This window comes from Podarcis tiliguerta (assembly GCF_965153285.1).
Source record: "Podarcis tiliguerta genome assembly, chromosome: 12".
NCBI classification, from domain to species: Eukaryota; Metazoa; Chordata; class Lepidosauria; order Squamata; family Lacertidae; genus Podarcis; species Podarcis tiliguerta.
In genome coordinates this window covers 32335610-32359664 of record NC_139545.1, presented here as the reverse complement: position 1 = coordinate 32359664, position 24055 = coordinate 32335610, and the positions used below count along the sequence as shown (strand labels likewise).

The following is a 24055-nucleotide window of genomic DNA, read 5'->3' as shown; positions in this document are numbered from 1 at the left end:
AAGGACCTTCCACTACTTTTCCTTTCATTGCACTAGTCTCGCATTTGGTTAAACAGGACTGTGAGACTAAAGACCCACCAAAGAGAGAAATGGAGGGTTGCTACATAGCTAGTGTGTCTAGTTGTATGACACTTTGCACAGTTTGTTGACCTACGCGTTAAGAGAGAAAGCTCTTAAAAACAGGGTATGTAAGTTTTAGAAGGTCTTTCTTGAGTATAGAAAAAGGGTCAGAGGTGACGATGGGTGATTATCATTTGTTGCCATCAGGAGATTGCCCTTCCGTCTCTGCCTTCAGTGATAACATTCTTGTTTCTCTCTTAATTAATGCTTGGGATTCCTTTCTGCATTGCGCTTGCAAGATGTTACCCAGCTCCTTGAAAGTCTCTCCCCTGCAGAAACATGATTTGTATGAATGCTTAACACCGAATGACCACCAAGTCAGACACGTAAACCGAGAGCCGTTTCCAGAACTTTGTCAGATGCAATTTAGAATTAGTGCCATTTATTTAACATTCAGACCAATATGTTTTCTGATATAGGAATAAATCCTCTCGGTTTCTCTTATTTATAACCAGTACTTAAACTGTGCCTCAGCAGGAGAAAGTGTGGCTTTGTTTCTCTCTTCCTAAGTATAGAAAACAACAACCCGTCAGCAAACTTGTTTCTTTGCGAAGAATGCTGGAAAGAAGAAAAAGAGATTTTTTGCAAGACTGTGTTCATTTGCGTAGTTTGGAATTTTCTACTCATTTAAGAAAAATTGTACGTAAACAGAGGGAATAGAGTTGATTTTGGACTTATTTTTCATTGAATCAAAATAATGAAAGATATTCAGCAAAACTGGAAGGTTTTCAGAGGTGAACTGTTTTGAAAACAGACTCGTGTGTGCCCATTTTTGCACACAAATATATGTGGCTCCGGAAGTTGGGCATGGAGCCTGAAACATATAGACAGCCCACAAGAGGGTGCTAGTCAAGCAGACCCCAAGGAAAATGACTCTTCACCACAAGGCAGGAAAGAATTTGACTCTGGGCCCAACCTCTTGCATGTTAAGCAAGTGGAATGGTTGTCCATTAAAACATTTTATAGTTGAGGGACCACAAGATTTTAAACAGAACGTTTTCTTAAAACTTCTATTTCCCAGTGTTTTCTCTGGATGTCTTTATGCATGTTGTTCTTTTGGCAGAATCAATTTAGTAGAGATTTGCTATTAAGAAGAAATCACTTCTTTTGGATATTTTGTAAACTGTATGCTTGAATTCTATTGGAAAGGTTTGAGTAGTTTTTCGCCCAGCCGGATTGTGACTTCGCCAATCAACACTTGCAATTGTCGAGTCATTTGCATATTTCACAGTCCCTTTGGGTTGATGGTTTCTCCTCCCTCCCTTTTATTTTCATTGCGTTCCTCTGACACTGGAAAGATGGCGATTTATGCCGCTATTGACCTGGGCACTAGTAGAGTCATTCTCATAACTGGAAAAAGAAAGTCGACCTTTGTAGGTTTTGAGTATAAGGTGCATGCATCTTATTTAGAATGTGAAGTTCTTCTTCTGCAAATAGTGGTTGCTTCTTTCATCTGGATGTTTGTGATGCACCACACCTCTCCACTTATTTTAGTGCACTTCAAATAGCCCTTTTTCTTGGTATCCTCATAACACTGTGAAGGCAACATCAGAGGATGCAGAGTATGAGGTGGACACTGATGCTGGATCTCCCCCTCCTGGAAACTGGAGCACTTTTCTCAAGGAGTTACAGTATGGCCTCCAGCTGTTGACCTAGGCCATGGATGGGGAAGCCTTCCAGTTACTGAACTACAACTCCCATCATCCCTGACCACTGGATACACTGACTGGGGTTGATGGAAGCGGCATCTGGAGGGCCGTAGATTTTCCACCGCTGACTCAGACTTCTGATTTTATCTTCACAGTGCAGGAAGGAGCTCCCACACCCTACAGGGAAAAGTTCCCACACTCTTTCTTGCACAACTACCAGTGAAACAAATGGCTTGAAGCAGCGGTGCTCAGTGAACGAGCCTTCGGTTATCAAAAAGAAGTCATCTTTTATTTCAGAAGGCTGGGGTTAGCTTTAAATGGACATTGATGGAGCCTTGAGCTTATTGTAAACACCCCTAGCTGCACAGGGCCACAGCTAGCTAGGAAAAGGATAACTCAGAACTACTGAAGTAGACCCCAGAAGAAGAGCAAGAAAGCCAATGCCAGCAAAACCTCTAAATGGCAATGACCCCCGGAAAAACTTGCCCAGCCAGAAATATTTTCCTTGTCAGTTTGTCACTTTAGCTCCTGCTTTTGTAAGGAGTTTTGCATTCATAACTGCAATACAAACCATTGTTGGCTTCGCTAGTGTTGCATCTGGCTAAAACAAGAGAGCCCAAAGCCACCCTCGAGAAGTGCACTGTGTGACCCCATTGCTTTGAAACAGATTGTTGGCTTGTCAGTCAAAGGGGAGGGGGAGGGGGAACTGTGTGTTGGGGAGGTGTTAATGTATGAATTGCATGTTATCCTGGTATTTTAGTTCATATTTTAGTTTCGTACATCTAGGTGTCAAATCATCTGCATGGAAGATGCTGCTGCAATGCCCTGTCTGAGTTTGTATGCTTGTGCTTTCTTAATTTGTCCTTCTTTTTCAAAAGATTTAACTTCCCAGGAAAAACAACATCTCTCTACGTTTAGTTACTTGGAGGCATTAAGATAAAAATGAGAACAAAAAAAAATAAAATCCAGTTGCCCTTCGTATTCTTACAGATTCTTTTTTTAAAAAGAAAAAACTGTGATTAATTTGTTAGTGTATATAAACTTATTGCCAATGAGTATTGTTGTTAGACAACGAATGCAATAAATGAAATACTGAAACTCCTCAGTGGAATTGTGTTTTGTCCTCACCAGCTCACTGTAGCTCTGGGGAAGGCTAGGCGCACAAGCATGGTGAAATTTGCATGCAGCGAAGGGGGAAAGGAAATGTGTTCTGTCTTGGAAATCACCCTGGGCCTCCTAGCATTAACCCTTAGCTGGCAGTAGAGCATGATATACTTAACCTCAGGGTTGTGGGTTCAAACCCCACATTGGGCAAAAGAATTTCTGCATTGCAGGGGGCTGGACCAGTTGACCCTCACGGTCAACCTTCCAAACTACAATTCTATGAAATGAGTTCTACATCTGAGCCTCTAACCTTATGCAGGATTACACCCATGGAGAGGAAGAGGCCTCTGCTTTCACCTCAGACTCTTTGGAGTACTCAGGGGTTGAAAATTCCCACAGCTGCATAATAGTTTTCCTTCAAATGGGAAAGTTTTTCACAAGTTTGGAAAAAAGCACAAGGCTTAGGACTTCCTCAGTGGCATGAATATTGTGCCTCTATGTCATGCATCTGAGGCACTCAGCCAAATAAGTACCTAGGAAGGGCACAAAGCTCTTGAGAACAAGCCTCCTTAAAACCAGATTCTTCAGCTGCCTTGACCAACCGACTCAAACCTGACTTTACAGTCCCTCACCCCAACTAAAAGATAACAGCCTTGGCTCTAAATTTAGAATTTAATATTGCACTTACTTGCCGGGCAACTTTAAACCAATTCCAAAGTAGCTGGGCAACAAATGTTCTTTCGGTTTGCCAAACAACCTCCATGCTTTATAAGCAAAAGTGCCTCAGGGAAGCTTGGCTGAAATCAGCCCTGCTCAGCTGACTTAAAAGCTTAGCATGAAAGTAAAAAAGCAAGGCTGCAGCAAATACCTGAAGTGCCCTTCCGGCAAGACCAGAAGGTTTGAGGTAGGATTAAAGTGTTTGCATAGGCAGGTCCCACTACCCATGCGCTCGCTATCCTAAAATCTGCTTATATGCATGTAAAGAAGTATGCCGAAACCTTTCTATATGCTCCACAGATCCAGACAGCCAAACAGCCAACTTCCTTTGTTTGCGCTTTGCTGGTCGGTGGCAGCCATTTTCTAGTGGAAACCATGGAGAGAGTGGGAGAGCAAGATCAGACAAATCAGTAAATAGGATAGATCGGACAAATCGTCCCACCCCCTTGGCTGCAGCCATTTCAAGAAGAAACCATGAAGAGGGGCAGGGGGAAGAAATCAGACAAATCCCCCATTAGAAGTATTTCCATATGAAGTAGTGGAAATCATGGATTCATTATCCAAATGCTGGCCTAACAAAGAGTTTCCACAGAACGCATTGTGTTTGGTAAGCAAGACCTGTGTGTACTTTCATTGTCTGCTAATCCTGTCAACACTTAAAAGTTTAAACTGGTTCTGTTGTCCTAGTTCCCTTAGAAATCCTGCTGGTCATAAGACTACAAAGGTGTTGACAAAGTGGCAAAGTTTCTTTCGGAAGTCAAAAGAAACAAAGATCATCAAACTCAAAACAAAATGACCGTCTCAGTTTCTCTCTTTTGTGGTTGGCTGTATTTTGTTCTGAAATTGTTCTATGGATCTTTGGGCCGCAATAAAGATTTTTTATTATTAGTTGGGGCAATTGGACAGGCATTCCGTTTTGTTTCCAAATGCCTTGAAACTATCTCCCATCCTTAGAGCGCTACAGACAAAGACACACTCAGGAACACATTTGAGTGTGTATTTTGATGCAATTGATCACATATAACTAGAGATAAATTGGAGTGAAGATACAGCACTGGTGGGCAGTAAAAGCACTAGCACAAGGCAAGATGGAGAATATCAACTAGTTGCCTAGAGAGTGTGGGTGCATTCCCCCTTTCCATTCTGACTGAGGGCCCTGTGACAGCTTTCTTTTCTCTCCATACTATAATTATGTGGCCAATTTTAATTGGCCCGTACATGATGCTATGACATCCTCATTTCTCTATGTGACCCCCAATCAGCCGGAATACCACAGGGAACAGGTATTCCAAAGTTTTCATTTAAAAATGGCACCAAAGCAGCTGCAAATCCAGCAAGCAATGACTGAGGAGAGGCAGGAAAAACTCACAAAAGGAGCAGCAGGGAAGGAAGTTGTGAAGACCTTTTGCCCCCTCCACACATTATCAAATCTCTCAGCAAAGACTGAAGCCCATCAAAATTCAGTACCACTAAGAAGAGGCAATTACAGCTGCAGTTCAGAATAGGTAACCACTTCATCAGTTTGGTTGAAAGCTGCCCAAATGACAAGGGAAGACTCCATCAAAACTCATGAAAGGAGGCACTGTCTTAATATCTCCAAACGTTGCTCACAATGCCTCTCTGCAGTGAACCTTAACTCTTGATAGCTGTAGAAAATAGCCACAGTGACTTCAGAAAGGCCAGCAATGAAGGCAACTCACTAGTAGATGCAATCAAAATAAATAAATATTTTTAAAAATTGTCCAGTAGCATCTTAGAGAACTAAGTTCGTTTGGGGTATACGCTTTCATGTGCATGCTTCAGTATCTGAAGAAGTGTGCATGCACACGAAAGCTTATACCCAGAACAAACTTAGTTGGCCTCTAAGGTGCTACTGAACAATTTAAAAATTTTACTTATTTATTTATTTATTTCGATTGCATCAGACTTTCAGAGACTGCTGCGATTGCAGTTTTCCTAGGATGCATTTGGCTGAGATCAGCACAACCCAAAAACGTTTGAAAAGTTGTTTATTAAGAAACCTAATTGACTTGATCTATACAGTTGAGCAATTCATTTGGCAGCCAACTTTTAAATTAAAAATCAGCCTCTGCGATAAGAGTAGAACATACTGCAATATCCCTGCATTATACCCCTTGCATAAAGTTGATTGCATAGGTGCCAGTTTGTTCTAGGCTCTCTGCCAGGTTATTGCCAGGCTACTGCTAATAAGGTGAGGAAGAACTTCTCCTTCTCACCTGCAAAAGGAAAGGAGAAAGGGAAAACCAACAGACTTCTACCCTTCAAAAGACATTACCCAGCTTCTGCTGCTGCTGTTTGATGACACAGATGATATCCGATGAGCAAACTGCCAGTGGGACAAACACTTTCTGTACTTTGAACTGTGATGTGAGAGAAAGCTGTGATTTGGGGCTGAAAAGGTGGTGCTTGGGCAAGAACCCAAGAACAGAGATACAGTCAGACCACTGGGCCCATCTAGATCAGTAGTGTCTACACTGAATGGCAGCAGCTCGCCAGCATTTCAGAACTGGGAAATCTCCCATGCTTACCTGGAGATGCCAGCAATCAAACCTGGGTCGTTTCGTGTGCAAAGTGTGTTCCTCTCTCTGAGCTCACCTGCTTCTTCTCTCCAAATATATAGAAGAGGTTTGGGGACATTATCCCACAGCACTGCAGGGCAGTGGCATGGTGCTCTTTTCAGAAAAAGAGAGAGGTTTGGTCATACTAACCCTAACATAGCTATGTGTCATCTGTGTAGGAATGCGGATTTCCACTTGCATATTCCTAGCCAGATGAGGAATAAATGCTGCTCTGCACATGGTTCCTCTCCTGGATGCAGCTGTTGGGGAGGCACATGGAATTCTTGTTTTAAAATGCAGACAGTGCACCTATCAGATGTTCAGAAAGAGGAGTGGGGAATGGATTTAGACCCATCTCCACTTCCTTTGGGGCAGCTGATAGGTGCGATTATTGCTCTTTTTAAAAGAGAGGGAGAGAGTGAGAGCTCTGTATCTATAGATGGAGTGGAATCAGATCCATCCCTCTTCAGGTCACGTTTGAAGCAAGCATTAAATGTGCCTCTTCCTAGGAATGCCAGAAAGGCATAATTGCTAAGTATAAAGATTTCCTTAAGAGTGGAAAAGGTGATACAGGAAGAGGAGGAACTCGGAATGCATGAGGTCTCAAATGTCCTTGGGAACCTTTCAGATGAAAGCCAAATCCTCCAGAAGCAGCAGCATCAATTAGTCATTAAGGATTATCTTTGATTCCCCCCACCCCACCAACAAAACACTCACTCCCACCAATAAAGTCATCAATGGTCATCCAGAAAAATCGCAAATTAACATCCATTTCTTTATGGATGCAGGCATTACTTGAGGTTCTCTGTTCAATTACACTGTCAAAAGAAGTCAACATAATCTTCCAATGTTGCTGATTTCCTTTTCAAAAACGTATTTTTTCCTTGTGTTACCTCCTTCTTGAAGTGGGTGGTGGGTGAGGAAGGCCAGGAACATTCTTGTCAACTTTTATTGCAAAGTGTTTTGAAGTTAGCCATTTGAGAACTGCATCTGGTAGGAAGCTTGGCTCAGATTAAGGCTGACCTTTTCTGCTGTGACAAAGTCCAGGATGAGCAAACTACAGTTCACAGCGAAGAGCTCTGTGGAACACGGTGCCGATCAGCAGCTGATTGTCGTACACGTTTGCAACTGAGGACCCCTGGATTACTGACCCGTCGTCAACATACACTTGGGTGACTACAGGCTTCTCAGAAAGGATGTCCTGGATACGTAGGACCTGAAAAATTGTGAAGATTAACACCAGCTAGTCTGACACATGCTATAAAATCTGTGCTAATGAGTCATGAGGCTGCCTTCTGTCACCACTTCAAAAATTCCACGTTAACACAAGTTTGGTCTGAAAACTGTTCAAAATAGGTTTAAAGAACTAAAAATGTCCTCCTGTCAAATTTAAGGCAGAATCTTCTTGTTAAGGATTAATACCACCTCATTCCATAGTGGCTTACTGCCCCCCACCCCCATTGATGTTGGACTTCATCTCCAAACCAGCACAGCCAATGGTCAGGGATAACTAGAGTAGCCTAACAACATCTACAGGGACAAAGTCAATCACCCATGCTCTCATTTATGCTGGCTGAAAAGCTTCCACACTTTTTATCACACATCTTGCCAAAATAGTTCCTACTAACCTCTGAACCAGGAAGGTTTTCTGGATCATGGGAGATGAGTTTCATGCCATTGGGATGGCATCCCAGCCAAAGGTCTCCAGTGGAAGGATCGACCGATATGTTGTCAACTACAGATTCCACCGGCAATACCTGAAGCACACAGAAGAAACCACACAATGTGTAAGTAAAGCTTGCAGCTGACATATGCGATGCTGAAAATTCATTCTTTTACCCATAGCTAGCATTGTTTGCCTGACAACACACTTTAAAAAAATTATTTTTATTTATACATTTAAAAATGTACATCTCGCTTTTCGCCACGCTTGTCTCGAAGTGGTTTACAACAACAAGGTACGCAATATGCAAAATTTAAAACATAAGCTAAATCTCCAAAATTTAAAACAGAAGGCGGAGGATTATAACACCTGAGAAGCATTCAGATTGCAAAGGCTTCACTAAAGGTAACAAATGGATGTGCATGCACACAAATTCTAAACACAAAATAATATTGATGGGTTTGTGTGGAGGAGAACAGCCTAAAGTCCATGGTTTGTTACAGCATACCTGCATTAGGCTCATTTCTAAACTGGGCATGGCTTACCTTCAGAGGAGTTAAACTCAAATTCTCATGTTTTTCAAAGATGTGAATGCTTAGACCGAGCGCGTCAGCAACATAGACGTACCTTGAAATGAAATGAAATGGGTGAAAGTCTCTTTCATGAATGCCTTTTTAGCTACAGGTAAGAAAATAACTTTGGCTTGGAACACAATGAGATATTTCATGAATGCATTCATAAAAGGAGCTCAAAACAGACGGCCCTGGTGATTTACAGGGCCAGGTTTTTTTTAGGTGGGGGGAATGTACTAATTTGTGTAGTCCTCCTTCCTTCCTCTGGGAGATTCCTAAAATAGAAATAAGTTTACTTATGGCAGGGGTGGGGAATTGTGGCCTTCCAGATGTTGATGAACTACTCCCAGCTTCCACCATCCCTGAACATTGTCCATGTTGGCTGGGCTGGTGGAAGTCCAACATCTGGAAGGCCACAGATTCTCCACCCTTGCCTTGTGGTAACTGATCCTAGAGATTCACCCCTAGGATGAGGGAGGCAAGCACAGGCAACACCGGGGACTGCTCCAGTTGGACTGTCCCTTCCCTGATTCAATTTTACATGCTATATACCAGTAATCTGCTTTAAGATTTAAGATTGCAAACCGCTTTGGGTGTCTTGGCAGAAAGGCGGTATATAAATGCAATGGATAACTAAATAAATGGGATGTTACCTATGTATTCCTCAAAATAGCAAGGAAACCAAAGATCCTGAAGAACCACCAGACAGTTCTCCCTATATTCATCCTTGCTAACCCATCTCAATGGGAGAGCATGTTCTCAAACAATGGTATTCTGGATCGGAACAGTATTGTGGGCTCATGCACTCTGCATGCCTCCTCTTTTGGGAGGGGGGAATGATGGTTTGCCGTTATATCCAAACTATGGTTTGCACAAACAAACCATTCAGATGCAACACCATTTGATTTGATGAGAGAGGGAAGGAGGAGGGGCTGTTCTGGTGCAAGGCTAGTTCATGCAAACAGGGAAATGTGCACTTAGTACATTTTGGGGGGAGGGGCTCCACTATCAATTATATAATAAATAGTTATTTTATTTCTCTAACCTAAATAGAAGTATGTGAATGAGGTGGGGAGAAGAGTCCTTATCATTCACACATTGCTCACACATTGATTTAGCACATTTAAAAGTTAATCCATCACTTCATTTTCACGTTAAGGTTGATGTCAAGTATGACATTAGCACTTTAGTTATTACATTTCAGGAAAACAAACACCACATTAGTTTAGTAAGCAGGGCTAGCAACTAAAAAACAGTCGTGTGCCCATCAGATTTCTTTTTTAAAAAGAAGCATCTGTTTGGAAAAGAAGCAGAAAGTGTCATTACTTTAATGTCAATAAGAACCAACCCACACTCTGCTGATTGACGCTGTTCTAAAAACAGCCCTGGAAAACGCAATGTGCTTGGACAAATGGAGGATGTTATGTACTAACCTTGGATCCTAGAAAAATAGGCAAGTAGGATCCTAGAATGCAACAACTGAATGGCTTGCAGGAGAAGACCAATCAGGCTCCAGGAAGAAGTTAATCAGCCTATTAGGCTGGTAGGATCCTATAATGCAACAACTGATTGGCCTGCAGGAAAGACCAATCAGGCTCCAGGGGGGAAGCAGAATCAGCCAATCAGACGGGACTCATTGTGTAAATAATGTATATAAAAGCCTGAGGTTTGGGGGGCAATTCAATCACTGTTTTACAAGCTTCAATAAAGAGCATGAAATCACTGCAGGACTCTGAGTATATTTCAGAGGACCACTGTAGGGACTGCCACCCACCCAACTCCGTGAGAGTCACATAGGCATTTCTTGGATTTTCTGCTTGGAGCTCAAGTGAAAAAGCTTTCCATGCAGCAGTGGTGGGGAACTTTTGGCTCTCCAGATGTGCTGGGCTACATCTCTCATCCCTGACTGCTATCCATGCCAGTGGGGAGGACGGGGGGTGTAGTTCAACAATATCCAGAAGGCCAAAGGTTCGCCACACTTGCAAAAGATTATCAAGGGGTGTCCTGCCTTCCTCAAGCTTCTTCACTGGCCTGGGTTCAACTAACTGGTCCCACCAGCAGAAGCCCACACAAGGATTTCAGCTCTCCTCCCCTTCCTTTCCCACTGACTCTGGGGTGTGTGTGACAGGAGGACAGCCTGTCAGCTGGGGCAGGAGAGGGCAGATCGCTCTGTCAGGGAAAAGCAGTGGAAAATTTGCTTAGCTCTATGTTGAATTCCTCCCTTAGTTGGTGCAGTAGAAGATTTGTTTCCGGGGGGAGAGGAGGAAAACCCTCCAAATAACTCATATGAGTAAAGAAGGGTTACTATCCACTGGCTGGGACCCAAAGCTAGTACAAACATAGACCCAGATAAGTCAATTTAAATATTAACAGTGAAATGCTATCGTGCAATGTAGACACTCAGATGAATTACAGCTTAAACCAAGAGACAATGAGTTGTACCTTCTGCTTGTTCACTTTATTGCCAAGATAAAAGTTATCAGAAATATCAGGGCATGATGAGGACCCCCTTGCTGCTGTTTACATTTATTACCCATTACTGCTCTTTCTTTAGTTGTTGTAATGTATGGGGGCGGGGTTTAAAACTGTGCTTAAATCTGAACTCTCTTCCCTGTATTTATGTTAGCCTCTTTGAAGACTGCATTGACTAAAGGAGAGCAATATTTTAAAACAAAAAAAAAAAACAACCTTTACGGCATATAAGCCACGCCACCTACAAGATACCTACTTCCCGTCAGGTGAAATGTTAATGCCATTGGCAGAGTAAAATCCTGACGCCACTTCTTTAACTTCTTTCGGACTGTAGTAGACAACATTTGTCCAGGTAAGGCCTAGGAATGTTTCCAAGTAGATCAAGATGAGCTCTGTGAAATAGTGGTCATTGGTGGCATAGAAACTGTCAGGACCCAGAGCCACAATATCATTCACACTAGGACAAAAAAAAGGAGAAGAGTAAATAAAAATACGGTTGTCACCTAAGCTGCTATGTAGAGACATAGCAAGTTGTATACCAGACACGGAAAGGTTTACAGGTAGGCAGGCTTATTCAGTTTTCCACCTGTCTTCCCTAACTTGTTGTCCTCCTGATGTTCTTGGAACAAAACTCCTATCATCCTTGCTGGCTGGGGCTGATGGGAGTCAGAATCCAGAACATCTGGAAGGCACAAGTCTGCGTATGAGCATTCACAATTGCATACCATACAATCATGCAAGCCAAGAGTGATCTCAGTTCCCTTGAGTGCCAGACCTTATTCAGACAAAATGGTACCATCCACACACAGGAGGGAGGTATCAGTCAACACAGGGTGCAGGAGGGCAGGCAGTGGGGAACCTGAAGCTTGCAGTATAAACAAAACTCTGCAGTAAAACCCTTTCAGTATAAACAAAACTCTGCAGTAAAACCCTCAATCAGGACTGAACATGCCCAGCGAGCGTGGAATGCTGACCAACTGAAAACCGAGGGCAAAATGGAACCCTGGGCAGAATCCCTGCATGGTGCAACATTTCATTGCAGGTCCAGCTTGCAAGTAATAAGTAGCTGTTCTGCATATTGCACAGAGTGCTTGGCATAAATTAAAACGGGCTCTTCAAATTCAAAGGAGACAGAATTGTTTTAGATATTATATACCTTGGCAGAAGCTCGTGTTTGATCGTTTTCAAGTGTACCAGAGAATTGTCGTCCTCCACGAATTTAAATAGCTCTACCGTTGACTTCTGATGTGGGTGATTTACGACGAAGAGGTACACAGTGTCATCTAGGGAAAGGCAAAAACTGAATGAGTCTGACAAAACAAGCAATGAAGTATGAGTGAACTTGTGGAGAACGTATACGGGGAAATGAAGCAGCTCTCAGCAGCTGCCCCGTCTAGGGAGCTCCCTTTGGAGAGGAAGGAATGGCTACAGATGTGAAACAATAAACAGAATAAATACTGTTTTATCAGCCTTCCTTATGGGCAAATCTACTTACCATCATCAATATATAAGCTGATCCCATGAGGGTTAAAGGATGCCAGATCAAACCCCCGGCTGATTCTCAGCTCAACAGGTCGAGGATTGTCTTCTTTTAGATCCATAAGAAGTATTTCTCCTCTTTTATTAGGGGCAAGCGATACTATTCCGGGGTATTTCAAACCCTTTGCAAACAAAGAAAGCAGGCCTTTTGTCACATGAAGGGTTAGGAAGATCTCAGAGAGACGTTTTCATAACTCATCTGTTTTCCTTGGATATTCACTGAAATGCTAAGCTGTGGTCCTCCAAATGTTGCTGAACCATAACTGTCATCATCCCTAACCATGGGCTGCACTGGCTGGGTTTGATGGGAGCTCCTGTCCGGCAACAGCCAGGCGGCCACAGGTTAGCCATTGCTGCTTTAAAATAGCTACGTAAAGGTAAAGGGACCCCTGACCATTAGGTCCAGTCATGACTGACTCTGGGGTTGCGGCACTCATCTCGCTTTATTGGCTGAGGGAGCTGGCGTACAGCTTCTGGGTCATGTGGCCAGCATGACTAAGCCACTTCTGACAAACCAGAGCAGCACAGGGAAATGCAGTTTACCTTCCCGCCAGAGTGGTACCTATTTATCTACTTGCACTTTGACGTGCTTTCGAACTGTTAGGTGTGCAGGAGCAGGGACCAAGCAATGGGATTTAGCATTGGCCATCACGGGGATTCGAACCGCCGACCTTCTGATCAGGAAGTCTTAGGCTCTGTGGTTTAACCCACAGCATCACCCACATCCCAAAATAGCTATGTAGCCCAGGTTTATTAGGGCTTCCCCTAAATTCCACCAATAGATGGATTACAGTATCCCTCAGTGCCTTACTGTGTGGTCAGTAGAGAAACCATGCAGCCCTGCTGCACCAGTCCGCTTGGGAGAAGGCTTTGTTTTATATATTTATTTTACACTACTAAGTGGCTTTTAGCCTCTTAGCATGCTGGGGTGGTGGGGGAAGGCTAGTAATGGTGACCTAATCTTCAAGCCCACCCTTGCACCCTTTAACCGTCAGTCTCTAATGAGCACCCCTGCATTCTGCTCAGTTACGTACAGCGTGAAAGGCATTCTGTTAAAAACAAGGGTTGTGTTTGTGTGGGAATAGATCTGGCCTGCAATTTTCAAGTTTTCCTTCGGTGCATTGCGAACTCAAGCCCAGCCTTCCCTGAAAGACAAGCCTGCTGGGATAACTTACAGAACTAATGAAAGCCAGGCCATTAGGAAGTATGTCGATATCTTCCGAGCCAGTTTCTGCAAAGAAAAAAAAGAAGAAAGATCTTGCTCAGACACATCCATACAATGCAGTAGAGTACAAGGTTGCTTCTTTTAAAGTACTGGGACATAGACTGCATTATTCTGAGTCATTGCACCTTGCACGTGTGTAAGAAACACGCACCATGGAAGCAATGAAAGAACAGCCCCACTGAATTGTTACTCAGAACTCCACGCCAAGCAGACAAGCTGGGCCAATGCTAAATTCTCTTTTATCTGCGGCTGGAAGCTGCAAAAGGCTCTGGTTGCTATGGTGATCTTTGCCCATCCACAAAAAGCAAATGCAATGGGGAGGAATGGCTGAGAGGCTAGCTAACCTTCAGCTGGGAAATGTGCCAGGGGGAGGGCGTGTTGCGTAGGCCAAGGCTCTTGTGAAGATCTCGGGGCTTGGCTCTATCTGCTGACATGTTTGCTCTGCATTGGCATTAGGAGCACACAAGTTGTCACAGCTCTTATCGTGCACAAGTTGAACTCTCTCTCACTGGCACACAATGCCAGTGTGCTCAGAATATCACCCTCCAGCGATGCTGACTCAGCACCCTCAGTAGGCTCCCTGAACTTAGATGAGGCACACACTGATATTCCCCTCAGGCAACATCTGACTTTCTTGTCAAGAGTTGAAAGAACAGGCAGCAGACCCTCTGCTAATCTCAGGGCCCTGGCAAACGCTCAGCCCTGCTACACCCTGCAAACAGCCTGCTTTATGAAATAAGGGGCGTGGGAAGTCTGGTATTATTCAATAGAGAAGGCATTATTATTGTGGTTTTGCCAGAACAAAAAATAGTGCAACACCTAAATATCAGTCCATACAGAGCAAACCACAGTGCTAAAATAAAATAAAATAAATAGTTCTTTTACTGCCAAGAATGACTAGTTATATAAGAATTTGAACTTGTAAGGGACTCACGCTAGGTGTAGCCCACCTTGGTACCAGAACCTGTAATGATTGGAATGTCAAAAGAAGAAGAAGAGTTTGGATTTGATATCCCGCCTTTCACTCCCCTTAAGGAGTCTCAAAGCGGCTAACATTCTCCTTTCCCTTCCTCCCCCACAACAAACACTCTGTGAGGTGAGTGGGGCTGAGAGACTTCAAAGAAGTGTGACTGGCCCAAGGTCACCCAGCAGCTGCATGTGGAGGAGCGGAGACATGAACCCAGTTCCCTAGATTACGAGTCCACCACTCTTAACCACTACACCACACTGGCTCTCAAAACTAGGACTTGGAAGGCCCAGGCTAAACTCTCTGGGTTATCTTCAGCCAGTCACTGTCTGTCAGGCCAAACTACCTCACAGGGTTGTTGTAAAGATTAAAAAAAGGAAGGGGGAGAGGAAGAGTGCATGCCATAATGATCTCCTTGGAGGAAAACACGGGTTAAAAAACATAACCAAAAAATTAATATTTTGTGGCAAACACAGCTGCTGTATGTAGATTGGTGTTTCCTCAGCAAACATGGAAAGTGGGGGAAACATGCATTCAGAAGTGGAGGAATCTCCAGAGACAGGGTCCTCAGGCATGTGCATAAGGGGGTGTATCTGTGGCAATACCAATGCACACACAAAAACTATGTTTGCTGCATAGAGTGTGCAGCTGGCCTCAGCCGCTAAGGAAGAATGCATTGCTCAATCCTTACCTTAGGTCAAGCTTGCAACAACTGCACCAAATGTTTGAGCCTCTGTACAAGAACTACAGCTTAGAGCAGGCTTCCCTAACATGGTGCCCTCCAGATGTTTTGAACTACCATTCTTATCCACCCCAGGCAGCATGGCTAATAGTTGGGGGTGACATGAGTTGCAGGCCAAAACACCTGGAAGGTGTTGAGGGAATGACGATTTAGAGAGGAGTCCCATCCCCAATACAGTATACTTTTGGCATATGCCAACTCTCATCATTTGATTACATTATTGATGTGAGACAGGAACAACTTCAGCTGTCATTTCAACATTTCTTGAGTCAATCGTGTCCCCGACAGCCTCCAGAATCCGTCCCTGTCTAAGGCATGTTGCCAGCAGATCCAAGAGGATTACAGAGGGCCAATTCAAGGGTATTGGTTCAAATTGGTACTCTGGTGGTTTTAAGAAAGGGTAAGCATTTACAGAGTACTAGTTCCCCCTGGATTTCAAGTGTGCGACCAAGTCAATAAAAACAAAATATCATAGGAAGCGGCCTAGTCAAGACTGTGTATCGTCTACACCAGAGGTGGCTGATTTGTGCCAAGGTTGCTGGATTACAACTTCCATCAGCCTCAGTCAGCATCCCATTCAGGGATGCTTTTTCAGAGTCTCCTGTAGAAGGGCTTCACACTTCCTATTAAACTGGAAATATCAGGTATCAACCCTGGGCTGCTTGGCATGCCAGCTGAATGAATGGGTCTTTACCACAAATGCCCACCTGTTAGGGTTTTAAGTCTTGTCTTAAATGTGTCTTTTGCTTTGTGCCTTTAACGGCTTTTAATTATCGTAAATTGCCTTGAGACGGTGTTTAAGAAGGCAATTAATAAATCAACAATAATAGTAATAATGCAAAGAATGCCCTCCACTAATTGAGCTAAGGTCCCCACATGGTCATTTACTTCACTGGTCTTCAACTGGTGGGTTGCAGCCTGACCCAAGGTGGGATGCAACAGGAGCACGACTATCATGCATGCAAATATATGGTAAAAAAAATAGGAAATAGGTCCCCAAACGGATCTTGGAATTAAACGTGGCTCCTGAGTCTGAGAAGGCTGAAGATACCCAATTTAGTTTTCACAACCAGCCTGCAGACCCAATCTCTGTTCTTTTCTGCACAATTCCATATAAATACTATTTACGTAACAATAATGCAATAATACAACAACAACAACAACAATAATAATAATAATACAATGAAGCACCTCTAAAAACAAAACCAAATACAAAAATTGAGATGATGTAAATCCCTCTGGAAAGAGGGCTTATATAAATAGGCATAGAAAGGATGGAGAAAAGAGAATTCGGAGGGAATAAATGCAAATAAAAGCATGTGGGAGACCTACCAATTCCTTTTATAAGGTGGCAGTTTGGAAGCCGCTTCGGTTTATATTCTCGCGAGGCACACAATCTATGTCTGGAGGAGAAAGCAAATATAAACGTAGACTTAAAATAGGAAATATGGAAGAGCAAAAGCAGAGCCCTACCAAATCTGCCCCATCTAGTCCAGCATCCTGCTGGCCACAGTGACCCATCAGATGCCTCCAGGAAGCCCACTCACAGGGCAAAGAGAACAGCCCTCTCTTGCGTTTGCTCCCCCCCAGAACTGGTACCTTGGGCTCAGACTGGACCACTATTCACATTTAAAGGCATTGTGCCCCTCTCCCCAAAGGGCTTTGGGGCATGCATTTCTCCCTATAGCCTTTCTGGTGGGTTCATTACCAAATTCTACCTCCATTCAGATGACACTTATACCTCCTTTGGCTGGAACGGAATGCTCCCTACTTCCAGTGAGCTTCCCTCCCACCAGCCCAGTCAGTATGAACTGGATATAAATGGCATGATTAATCCAGAAATAATGCCTTGAGTCTTGCAGAGCAGTCCTATACATGTCTACTCAAAATTATGTCCCGTTGAGTTCAACTAGGTTTGTTCTCGGCTAAGTGGGCCGGTCCAGCGTCCCTCAGACCATGTGGTGGGCCGGACTATATTGGGGAGCGGGAATGAACAAATTCCTATGCCCCACAAATAACCCAGAGATGCTTTTAAAATAAAAGGACACATTCTACTCATGTAAAAACACCAGGCAGGCCCCATAAATTATCCAGAGATGCATTTTAAATAAAAGGACACATTCTACTCATGTAAAAAGACGCTGATTCCCAGAACATCTGCGGGCCAGACTGAGAAGGCGATTGGGCTGCATCTGGCCCCCGGGCCTTAGGTTACCTACCCTTGGCTTAGATACTAAGCCATCACCAGGGTGTGTGTGTGTGTGTGTGTGCAGTGCATCTCACAGAAGAGTGCTTCAGGGAAAGGTCTGCTCTTTAATGAGGGCAGGACAGTCAGAACTGCAACTGACACTGGCTTTAACTTTAATAATTTGTTTTGGAGCTTGTTTTTCCCCTTCCTTCTCCCTCCCATTCCTTCTTTCTTCCATGTGTCAAGTCTTACCAAAAAAACACCAAACACCAAAAACAGTTCTAAGCCCCTGAGTGTCTTTTTCATCCAGCACTTCCAAAACCAAGAACTATCGTGCCCCTCGATTTCATGACTTTATGAGTTGCCATTGTTTTAAGGAGACCCAGATGTTTTCTGTTGCAGAGGCTAGAACTGCCTTTTTGAAGCCAATGAGGAACCGTTGCAGGGGGGAATCATTTTAGGACATGTCAGTACACCACACACCCGTGTCTGCCTTTATCTTTCCCAAAGGTTTGTAGCATGGTGAGCAGAAGATTGCAAGATAAGGTGCTAAGCTCAGCTCCCAGCAGCAGTAGCAAAGGAAACACCCCTGTTCTTATGGTGTCACAGTGTTCCTCAACGCCCACTGCTGAACAGGCAATACCATCAGTATTGACTTAATAGGGCCATTGAAAACATGATTTGGAAGCTAGGAAAACTTGGGAAAGGTAGGAGGAATCAGCCACACCCTGCTTAGCTTTATTGCATGTTGTGCCATCCAATGCATGTATTAAAGGACCTTTGAAAAGGCTTTCAACCAGACTTCCTCAACCTCGGCCCTCCAGATGTTTTGAGACTACAATTCCCATCATCCCTGACCACTGGGCCTGCTAGAAAGGGATCCTGGGAGTTGTAGGCCAAAAACATCTGGAGGGCTGAGGTTGTGGAAGCCTGCTTTAAACTAAAGGACCATCTCACTTGGTAGCAGTCATGTAGGGCAGAGTGTTTTCCATACCTCCCCACTCCCGGCTCTGAATATTTTCAGCTTCATAAGTTCATTTGTAGCAATGAATGGGTGTCAACTGCAAATTGTGAAAGTTTCCACAAACAAAAATAGCTTTGTCTACTAAACAAACAAAAGTAAAACAAGAAAGCTAAATAGGGCAAGCTGATGCACACTGAAATTTTACTCTCTTCGAATTAACATAATTAAAAGATTGCCAGCAATGGCAGTGATTATATGACTTTCCTTCTATTGCAGAACAAATTTCCGCTTGGGTGGTGAATCACATTCAGGTTAGTCAGTTCATATAGTTCACAGACTGCCTCAGGTGCACACCATACATTTAAAGCATATTAAAAGCACACACACACCCTGAAGATTCCTGGGAACTGTAGTTTATCCCTCACAAAGCTGCACTTCCCAGCACCCTTGCCAAACTACAGTTCCCAGGATACTTTGGGGCAGGGGGAAATGTGCTTTATATGCATGTTGTGTACAAAATCTCATTGGAGATCTCTTGGGAAACGGAAAGCCACAGTTAATTGGCATTTTTATGCCAATGCACAAGAAAGAGCGTTGGCACTTTGGACTGCATTCATTGCCTAGGTCCAACTGCAGCTTTTGGTCTCCACAATTTTAGATTCAGGTAGGTAGCCGTGTTGGTCTGACACAGCCGAAATAAATTAAAAAATTATTTGTCCAGTAGCACCTTAGAAACCAACTTAGTTTGTTCTGAGTATAAGCTTTCTACCCAGAACAAACTTAGTTTGTCTCTAAGGTGCCTCTGGACAAATATTTTTTTAATTTAATTTATTTGGTCTCCACAGTTTGAGTGGTAGCAACCAGCAGAGATAATTCAGGTATGAGCAATGCAAATGGTGACAATCCAACCCATGATTGTTTCAGTGTAACCCTGTGGACACAGTAGAATGCTAAAGCACATTGGAAGCTCATTCTTTTCCTCAGATAATTTTGGGCACTGTAGTTTACCCATCACAAAGTTAGAATTACCGGTACCAGGAACCCTTAACAAACTACAATGCCCAGAATTCTTTGAAGGAAATAATGTGCTCCAAATGTGCTTTAAATGAAGAGACATCAACCCTGTGAGACATGTTAGATTGAGGTGGCTCATCCTAGTGAGCTTTGTGGCTCAAGCAGTTGGAACATACTACATTGAAAGACTTGGGAAACGTTTTGGACGATCAATGGTTTAAAGGGAAAACTTCTCAAATATTTAAAGAGATTGCCCAAGGGCAGACTGGACAAGGCGTTATCAGATCACCTAAAGGACAGGCAAAATACGGTGGGCTCAGGTTACAACAATGACTGCTTAGGGTACAACCCAAGAGGAAAGATCTCCTACCTCACGGCAATGAATGGAAGCTACACAAGGGTAGTCCTGCACAGCTTCCTTTCATTTCAGTGGGGCTTGCACAAGAGATCTTCCCAGTGCTCTTACAATGGCTGTCTGGGGGGAAGAAACCTCCTGGTTCAGTTCAATTAGGCAATGGAGGACTCTGTGGAATTTTCCCCCTAGAAGTTTCAAGAAGGAATTGGATGGACAGCTGTCAGATATGGTTTAAATCAGCGGAGGCTAGCCATTTCTGGCCTGAGGTCTGCAGTTACCTACTGCCAGCTCCCCAAGGGGTCAGAACAGAAGCGGGCAGGTCCTCCCCACAATCTCTCTCTGACCCACCAAGCGACACGACCTGCTTCCATGCAGATTAGCTGAGGAGAGCTATGCTCCCTCACACAGGAGTCCCTGATGATGTCTCAATAAATATTTCACAGAAAATACTTCCAGGGATTCTTAACATTGCTATCTGCTGGAAGGACCACGTTAATAGAATACAACAGACAAAACCATGGCTGCCCATGCTCTATTGCACAGCAGTCTCTAGATAACAGTTGCTATCCCTTTGCCTGGCCCCAATTCTTTCTTCTTCTTTTTTTACAACTTCAATATCTACCTCCACTTTACTGCTGTGTTAGCAAGATTGCAACATAGCAGGCTTGCACTGCAAAGCCCTCTTGTCACAGTGTAAATAATCTGAAATGAGTATACAGTACATTTCCATGGCACTTTAACCAGAGATTGAATGTACATTTACTTGGAAGTAAACCTGGATGTCATCTCTTCGTTCTTCACCCTAGTAAGGAATGTTTGAATCCTAACCATTTAAAAAATCTTTTGTATTGCAGCAACGCTTTTCAACTCCCCATGAACACCCTATTATATTTATTGTGTTTTGATATGGTTCATCCTCGCTAGAAAGGATTTTGCACAACTGGTTTTGTTTCCTCTGAACACGCACCGGGAGTTACTTCTTGCATAAGTGCTCACATCAGTAACACAAATATGCAGTCTTGGCTTAATATCTTCCCGCTGGAGTGGGAAGCCTATGTGATCCCTCTGCAGTTTGCAACAGAATAACGGGGCCTCAGTATCACTGATGTGCAGCTATTTGAATTATGCTGCTTCCAGCTGTGACAACAGTACACTTACCCACCACTGCTGAGCAATGAGAAGCTTCATATTCCTCATTCAAACCCAAATTGTGTAGCATATAAAACTGTTATCTGAAGGCGGGGGGTGGGGAGGTAGCTGGTCGTGTGAAAAAGAAAACCGCTTGTTGCTGTCCATGTTTACAAAAGTAAAATATGATGCCACTGTTATCTCTTTAACTGCAGTTTTCCCTGGCTATGTTTGTTTAGTATGCCCTCTCATAATTTTCCACCACGTGTAATCCTGCGAGATAGCTAGTTAGCAACCCAAACATACATGCAAGTGTAATGAATGAACTAAAAGGAATAGGACCCTTTTTAAGGCAAGCGTTTTAAGTTTGGGGGTGTTTGGCTGCCTTATTCCACACATTTGCAACCAAGAGGTCTTAACAAGTAATTCTCTGCAGAGAACTATGGCAAGCATTATTGCAAGTTATGCTCCCTGGTCAAACTGGAAATGAAGGTTGTCATTGGCTGTTGACAAGAGTGCATTAACACTGAGAGGTTGGTTTGCGAACCAAAGAGCATTCATGCCAGATTACCAGGGGTATCACAGAGCAAAGCGTCTGCAGATCAAGAAACAGGGACAAAAATTAAAAACAAATAAATGGATATCCCTTTTCTTCCCCTCCCCACCCCACCCCCTCACCAAGCCCAGAGGACCACAAACCTCTTCCTTCCAATTAACTATCCAATTAGCAGAGTGCTTACTTATAAACCAAAATAGATGCTGGCTTCATAATTAGTTTATATTACATTTATGCACCATTCAGAAGGGTGACATTTAACAACCTTTGTCCTTCAGCCAGAACAGAGAGTCTTATTACTCCAAACATAAGACAAAGTACATAAGTAACTGCAACTCAGCCCTGCAAAGTAATATGAAATATGAAACTAGTGATTTTTTTGCCCAGGCACTCCCACTTCCAGTTCAGGAATCCAGTGAAAGGAAAACTGCATGAGAAAGTAACCCACAGGAAAAAGGAAGGCCTGCCATTTCCTTCTGTATGCCCCTTTTGCACTTAAAAACCAGACTTCCCTCCTATTACCTCACCCCCAGCTTTATGTACAACTGAGGCAACCATACCCACACCATACATTTAAAGCACTCTTCCCAAATAATACTGGGAATAGTAGTTTGCTAAGGGTGCCGACTGCACAGAGCAATTCCCAACAACAAACTACAGTTCCCATGGAACTCCATCACACTCCATCTTGGCTGTGAGTCCTGAAGACCTGTTCCCTACCTTTCTGGCCAATTTCCAGCTGGCCTGACTGACTCCAGCTGCAAAGGCTGAACAAACTCTTGGGTTGGGGTGCTGTTGGGGGGTTGTTGCTGGTTTTATCCATGTCTTTATTCTAGATCTTGGGATTTATGTGGTGGAAATAGTTGTGCATTTTTTAATCTTGTATTTATTGTTTATGACTACCTTCGTTATGTCATAGTTATGTATTTTTCAGGCTGTTAGCCGCCTTCGGCATGGTTTAAACTGCGGAAAGGCATCATACAAATAAAATTAAGTATGCATATATAAACTCAAGATTTGCTGCGCTCATACACGTGTTGAGCAGAAGATGCAAACAAGTACATTTGCAACAGCTTTGGCTCATTGGGGGCCACAAATAGGTTTCGTTTTTTCGCTACCTCTACCTCAACTGTGTCATGAATTTTGCCAAGAGTAGCAGCAAAGCTTAGTCAGTGCAGAACTTGACATTGTTGCAGCAAAGACGCTTTCCAAAACCTCATGAATGCAGAGTAGCTTCTTGTGTGTTGCAAGGGGGATGGGGAGTGCTTAACCGTCTCCACTAAACTGAATTTTAGGTGGGTTGCTGTCAATTCTCTACAGCAGATATGAAGAGGCCATTTCCCTACCAGCTGGATATACTTTCAAAGTCTGGAGCCCAAGGGGAGGAAGTGAGAAGAAGAACCTGTTAAAATTGGGAAAACTGGCAGATAATGAGTTAAGCAACCCCTTTCCCATCCCCCTTCCATTCTTTGGGAAACAAAGAGAGCCTCAGTGCCTTGTTCTGCCCACAGCAGGGATAGGATGCAAGCAAGCAGCAGCCGACCCGCTATTTTAGGAGGGGCAGAAGACATTGAGATGACATTATATATCTTGCCCAGAGAATCTAGGCGCTACGGCTAAACAAAGGGTCGAGGCTTCCAGCCGAACCCCCACCACATTCTAACCTAATTTAGAGGAGGAAACTTTCCCAGGGCCCAACGAGGCAGTTCGTCCTGAACTCTTCTCTTTAGAACAAGAGGGACAGAAGCCAGGAAAGCAACGGGCTCCCTCAGTTTTGAATCACGTGTCTTAGGAACCCATTTTTTTTTTAAACGCCCGGATCAGACGGCCCCCAAATTTACGCTTTTGCTGTTGCAAAAGCGCAGCAGAGGAGGCTGCAGAGTCCCAGCCACTTGCAGCGCGATCCTATGGCTCCTAACTCCGAAGCAAGCCCCGTGGAGTTCAGCGGGGCTCTGACGGCCAGGGACCAGCTTTCGACAACGATCCCGCTGCTGCTGCTGCGCACGTTTTCCCTGGGGGTAAAGCGCGCCACTGAAAGCGCAGGATGGTACCGTGAGCGAGCGAGGGAACCGAACCGAACGGCAAATCCCCAACCTAAAGCGCCCAGTCGGATCTAACGCCTGCCTGCGCCTCCTTTTGCGCCTCGCTCCCTCCCTCCAGCCCCGCAAGAGGGTTAAAGGCAACAGGGGCAGCCCGATCCTATGCGGAGCGAACCTCCATCTGAACGCGATGAACTCCCGGAGCGAGTCCCTCACCCGGGGATTACTTCGCCCGTAAACAAGCCGAGCGCGGCGCCGAGGGAGCAACTTACCGAATTCCCATCAGCCTTTCTCCGATCAAGGCGCCCAGGACCCCGACGATGGCGAGCGCCAGCAGCTTCCCCATGGCTCAGCCCCCGACGGTCCGCAGGCGACTGTCAGCCGGCAAGTTCAACAGGAAGTTTCCCTCCTCCCCGCCCGCCTCGGATTAAGCCGCGGGCTCGGCAGCGCCTCCCACCTGCG

General features: G+C 44.1%; 1 protein-coding gene across 1 annotated transcript; it reads right to left on the bottom strand.

Annotated features, from left to right (window-relative positions):
• Nucleotides 1-5582: 5582 nt before the first annotated feature.
• On the bottom strand, nt 5583-24004 carry LOC310660607 (serum paraoxonase/arylesterase 2-like). The gene is made up of 9 exons (XM_083405495.1): nt 23866-24004; nt 16682-16752; nt 13591-13646; nt 12372-12537; nt 12033-12159; nt 11133-11333; nt 8378-8459; nt 7798-7926; nt 5583-7385 (listed from the first exon to the last, which is right to left on the bottom strand). The coding sequence occupies exons 1-9, from the start codon at nt 23937-23939 to the stop codon at nt 7227-7229; spliced, it is 1065 nt and encodes a 354-aa protein (XP_083261621.1). The 5' UTR covers nt 23940-24004; the 3' UTR covers nt 5583-7226.
• Nucleotides 24005-24055: the final 51 nt, after the last annotated feature.

Coding starts and splice junctions, on each gene's coding strand:
- LOC310660607 (XM_083405495.1), bottom strand. CDS start 23,939: ATGGGGAAGCTGCTGGCGCTCGCCATCGTCGGGGTCCTGGGCGCCTTG. Junction 11,334..12,032: donor AAACACGAGCTTCTGCCAAG/GTATATAATATC, acceptor TTTTTGTCCTAG/TGTGAATGATATTGTGGCTC. Junction 7,927..8,377: donor TGAGTTTAACTCCTCTGAAG/GTAAGCCATGCC, acceptor TGTGTGCTTCAG/GTATTGCCGGTGGAATCTGT.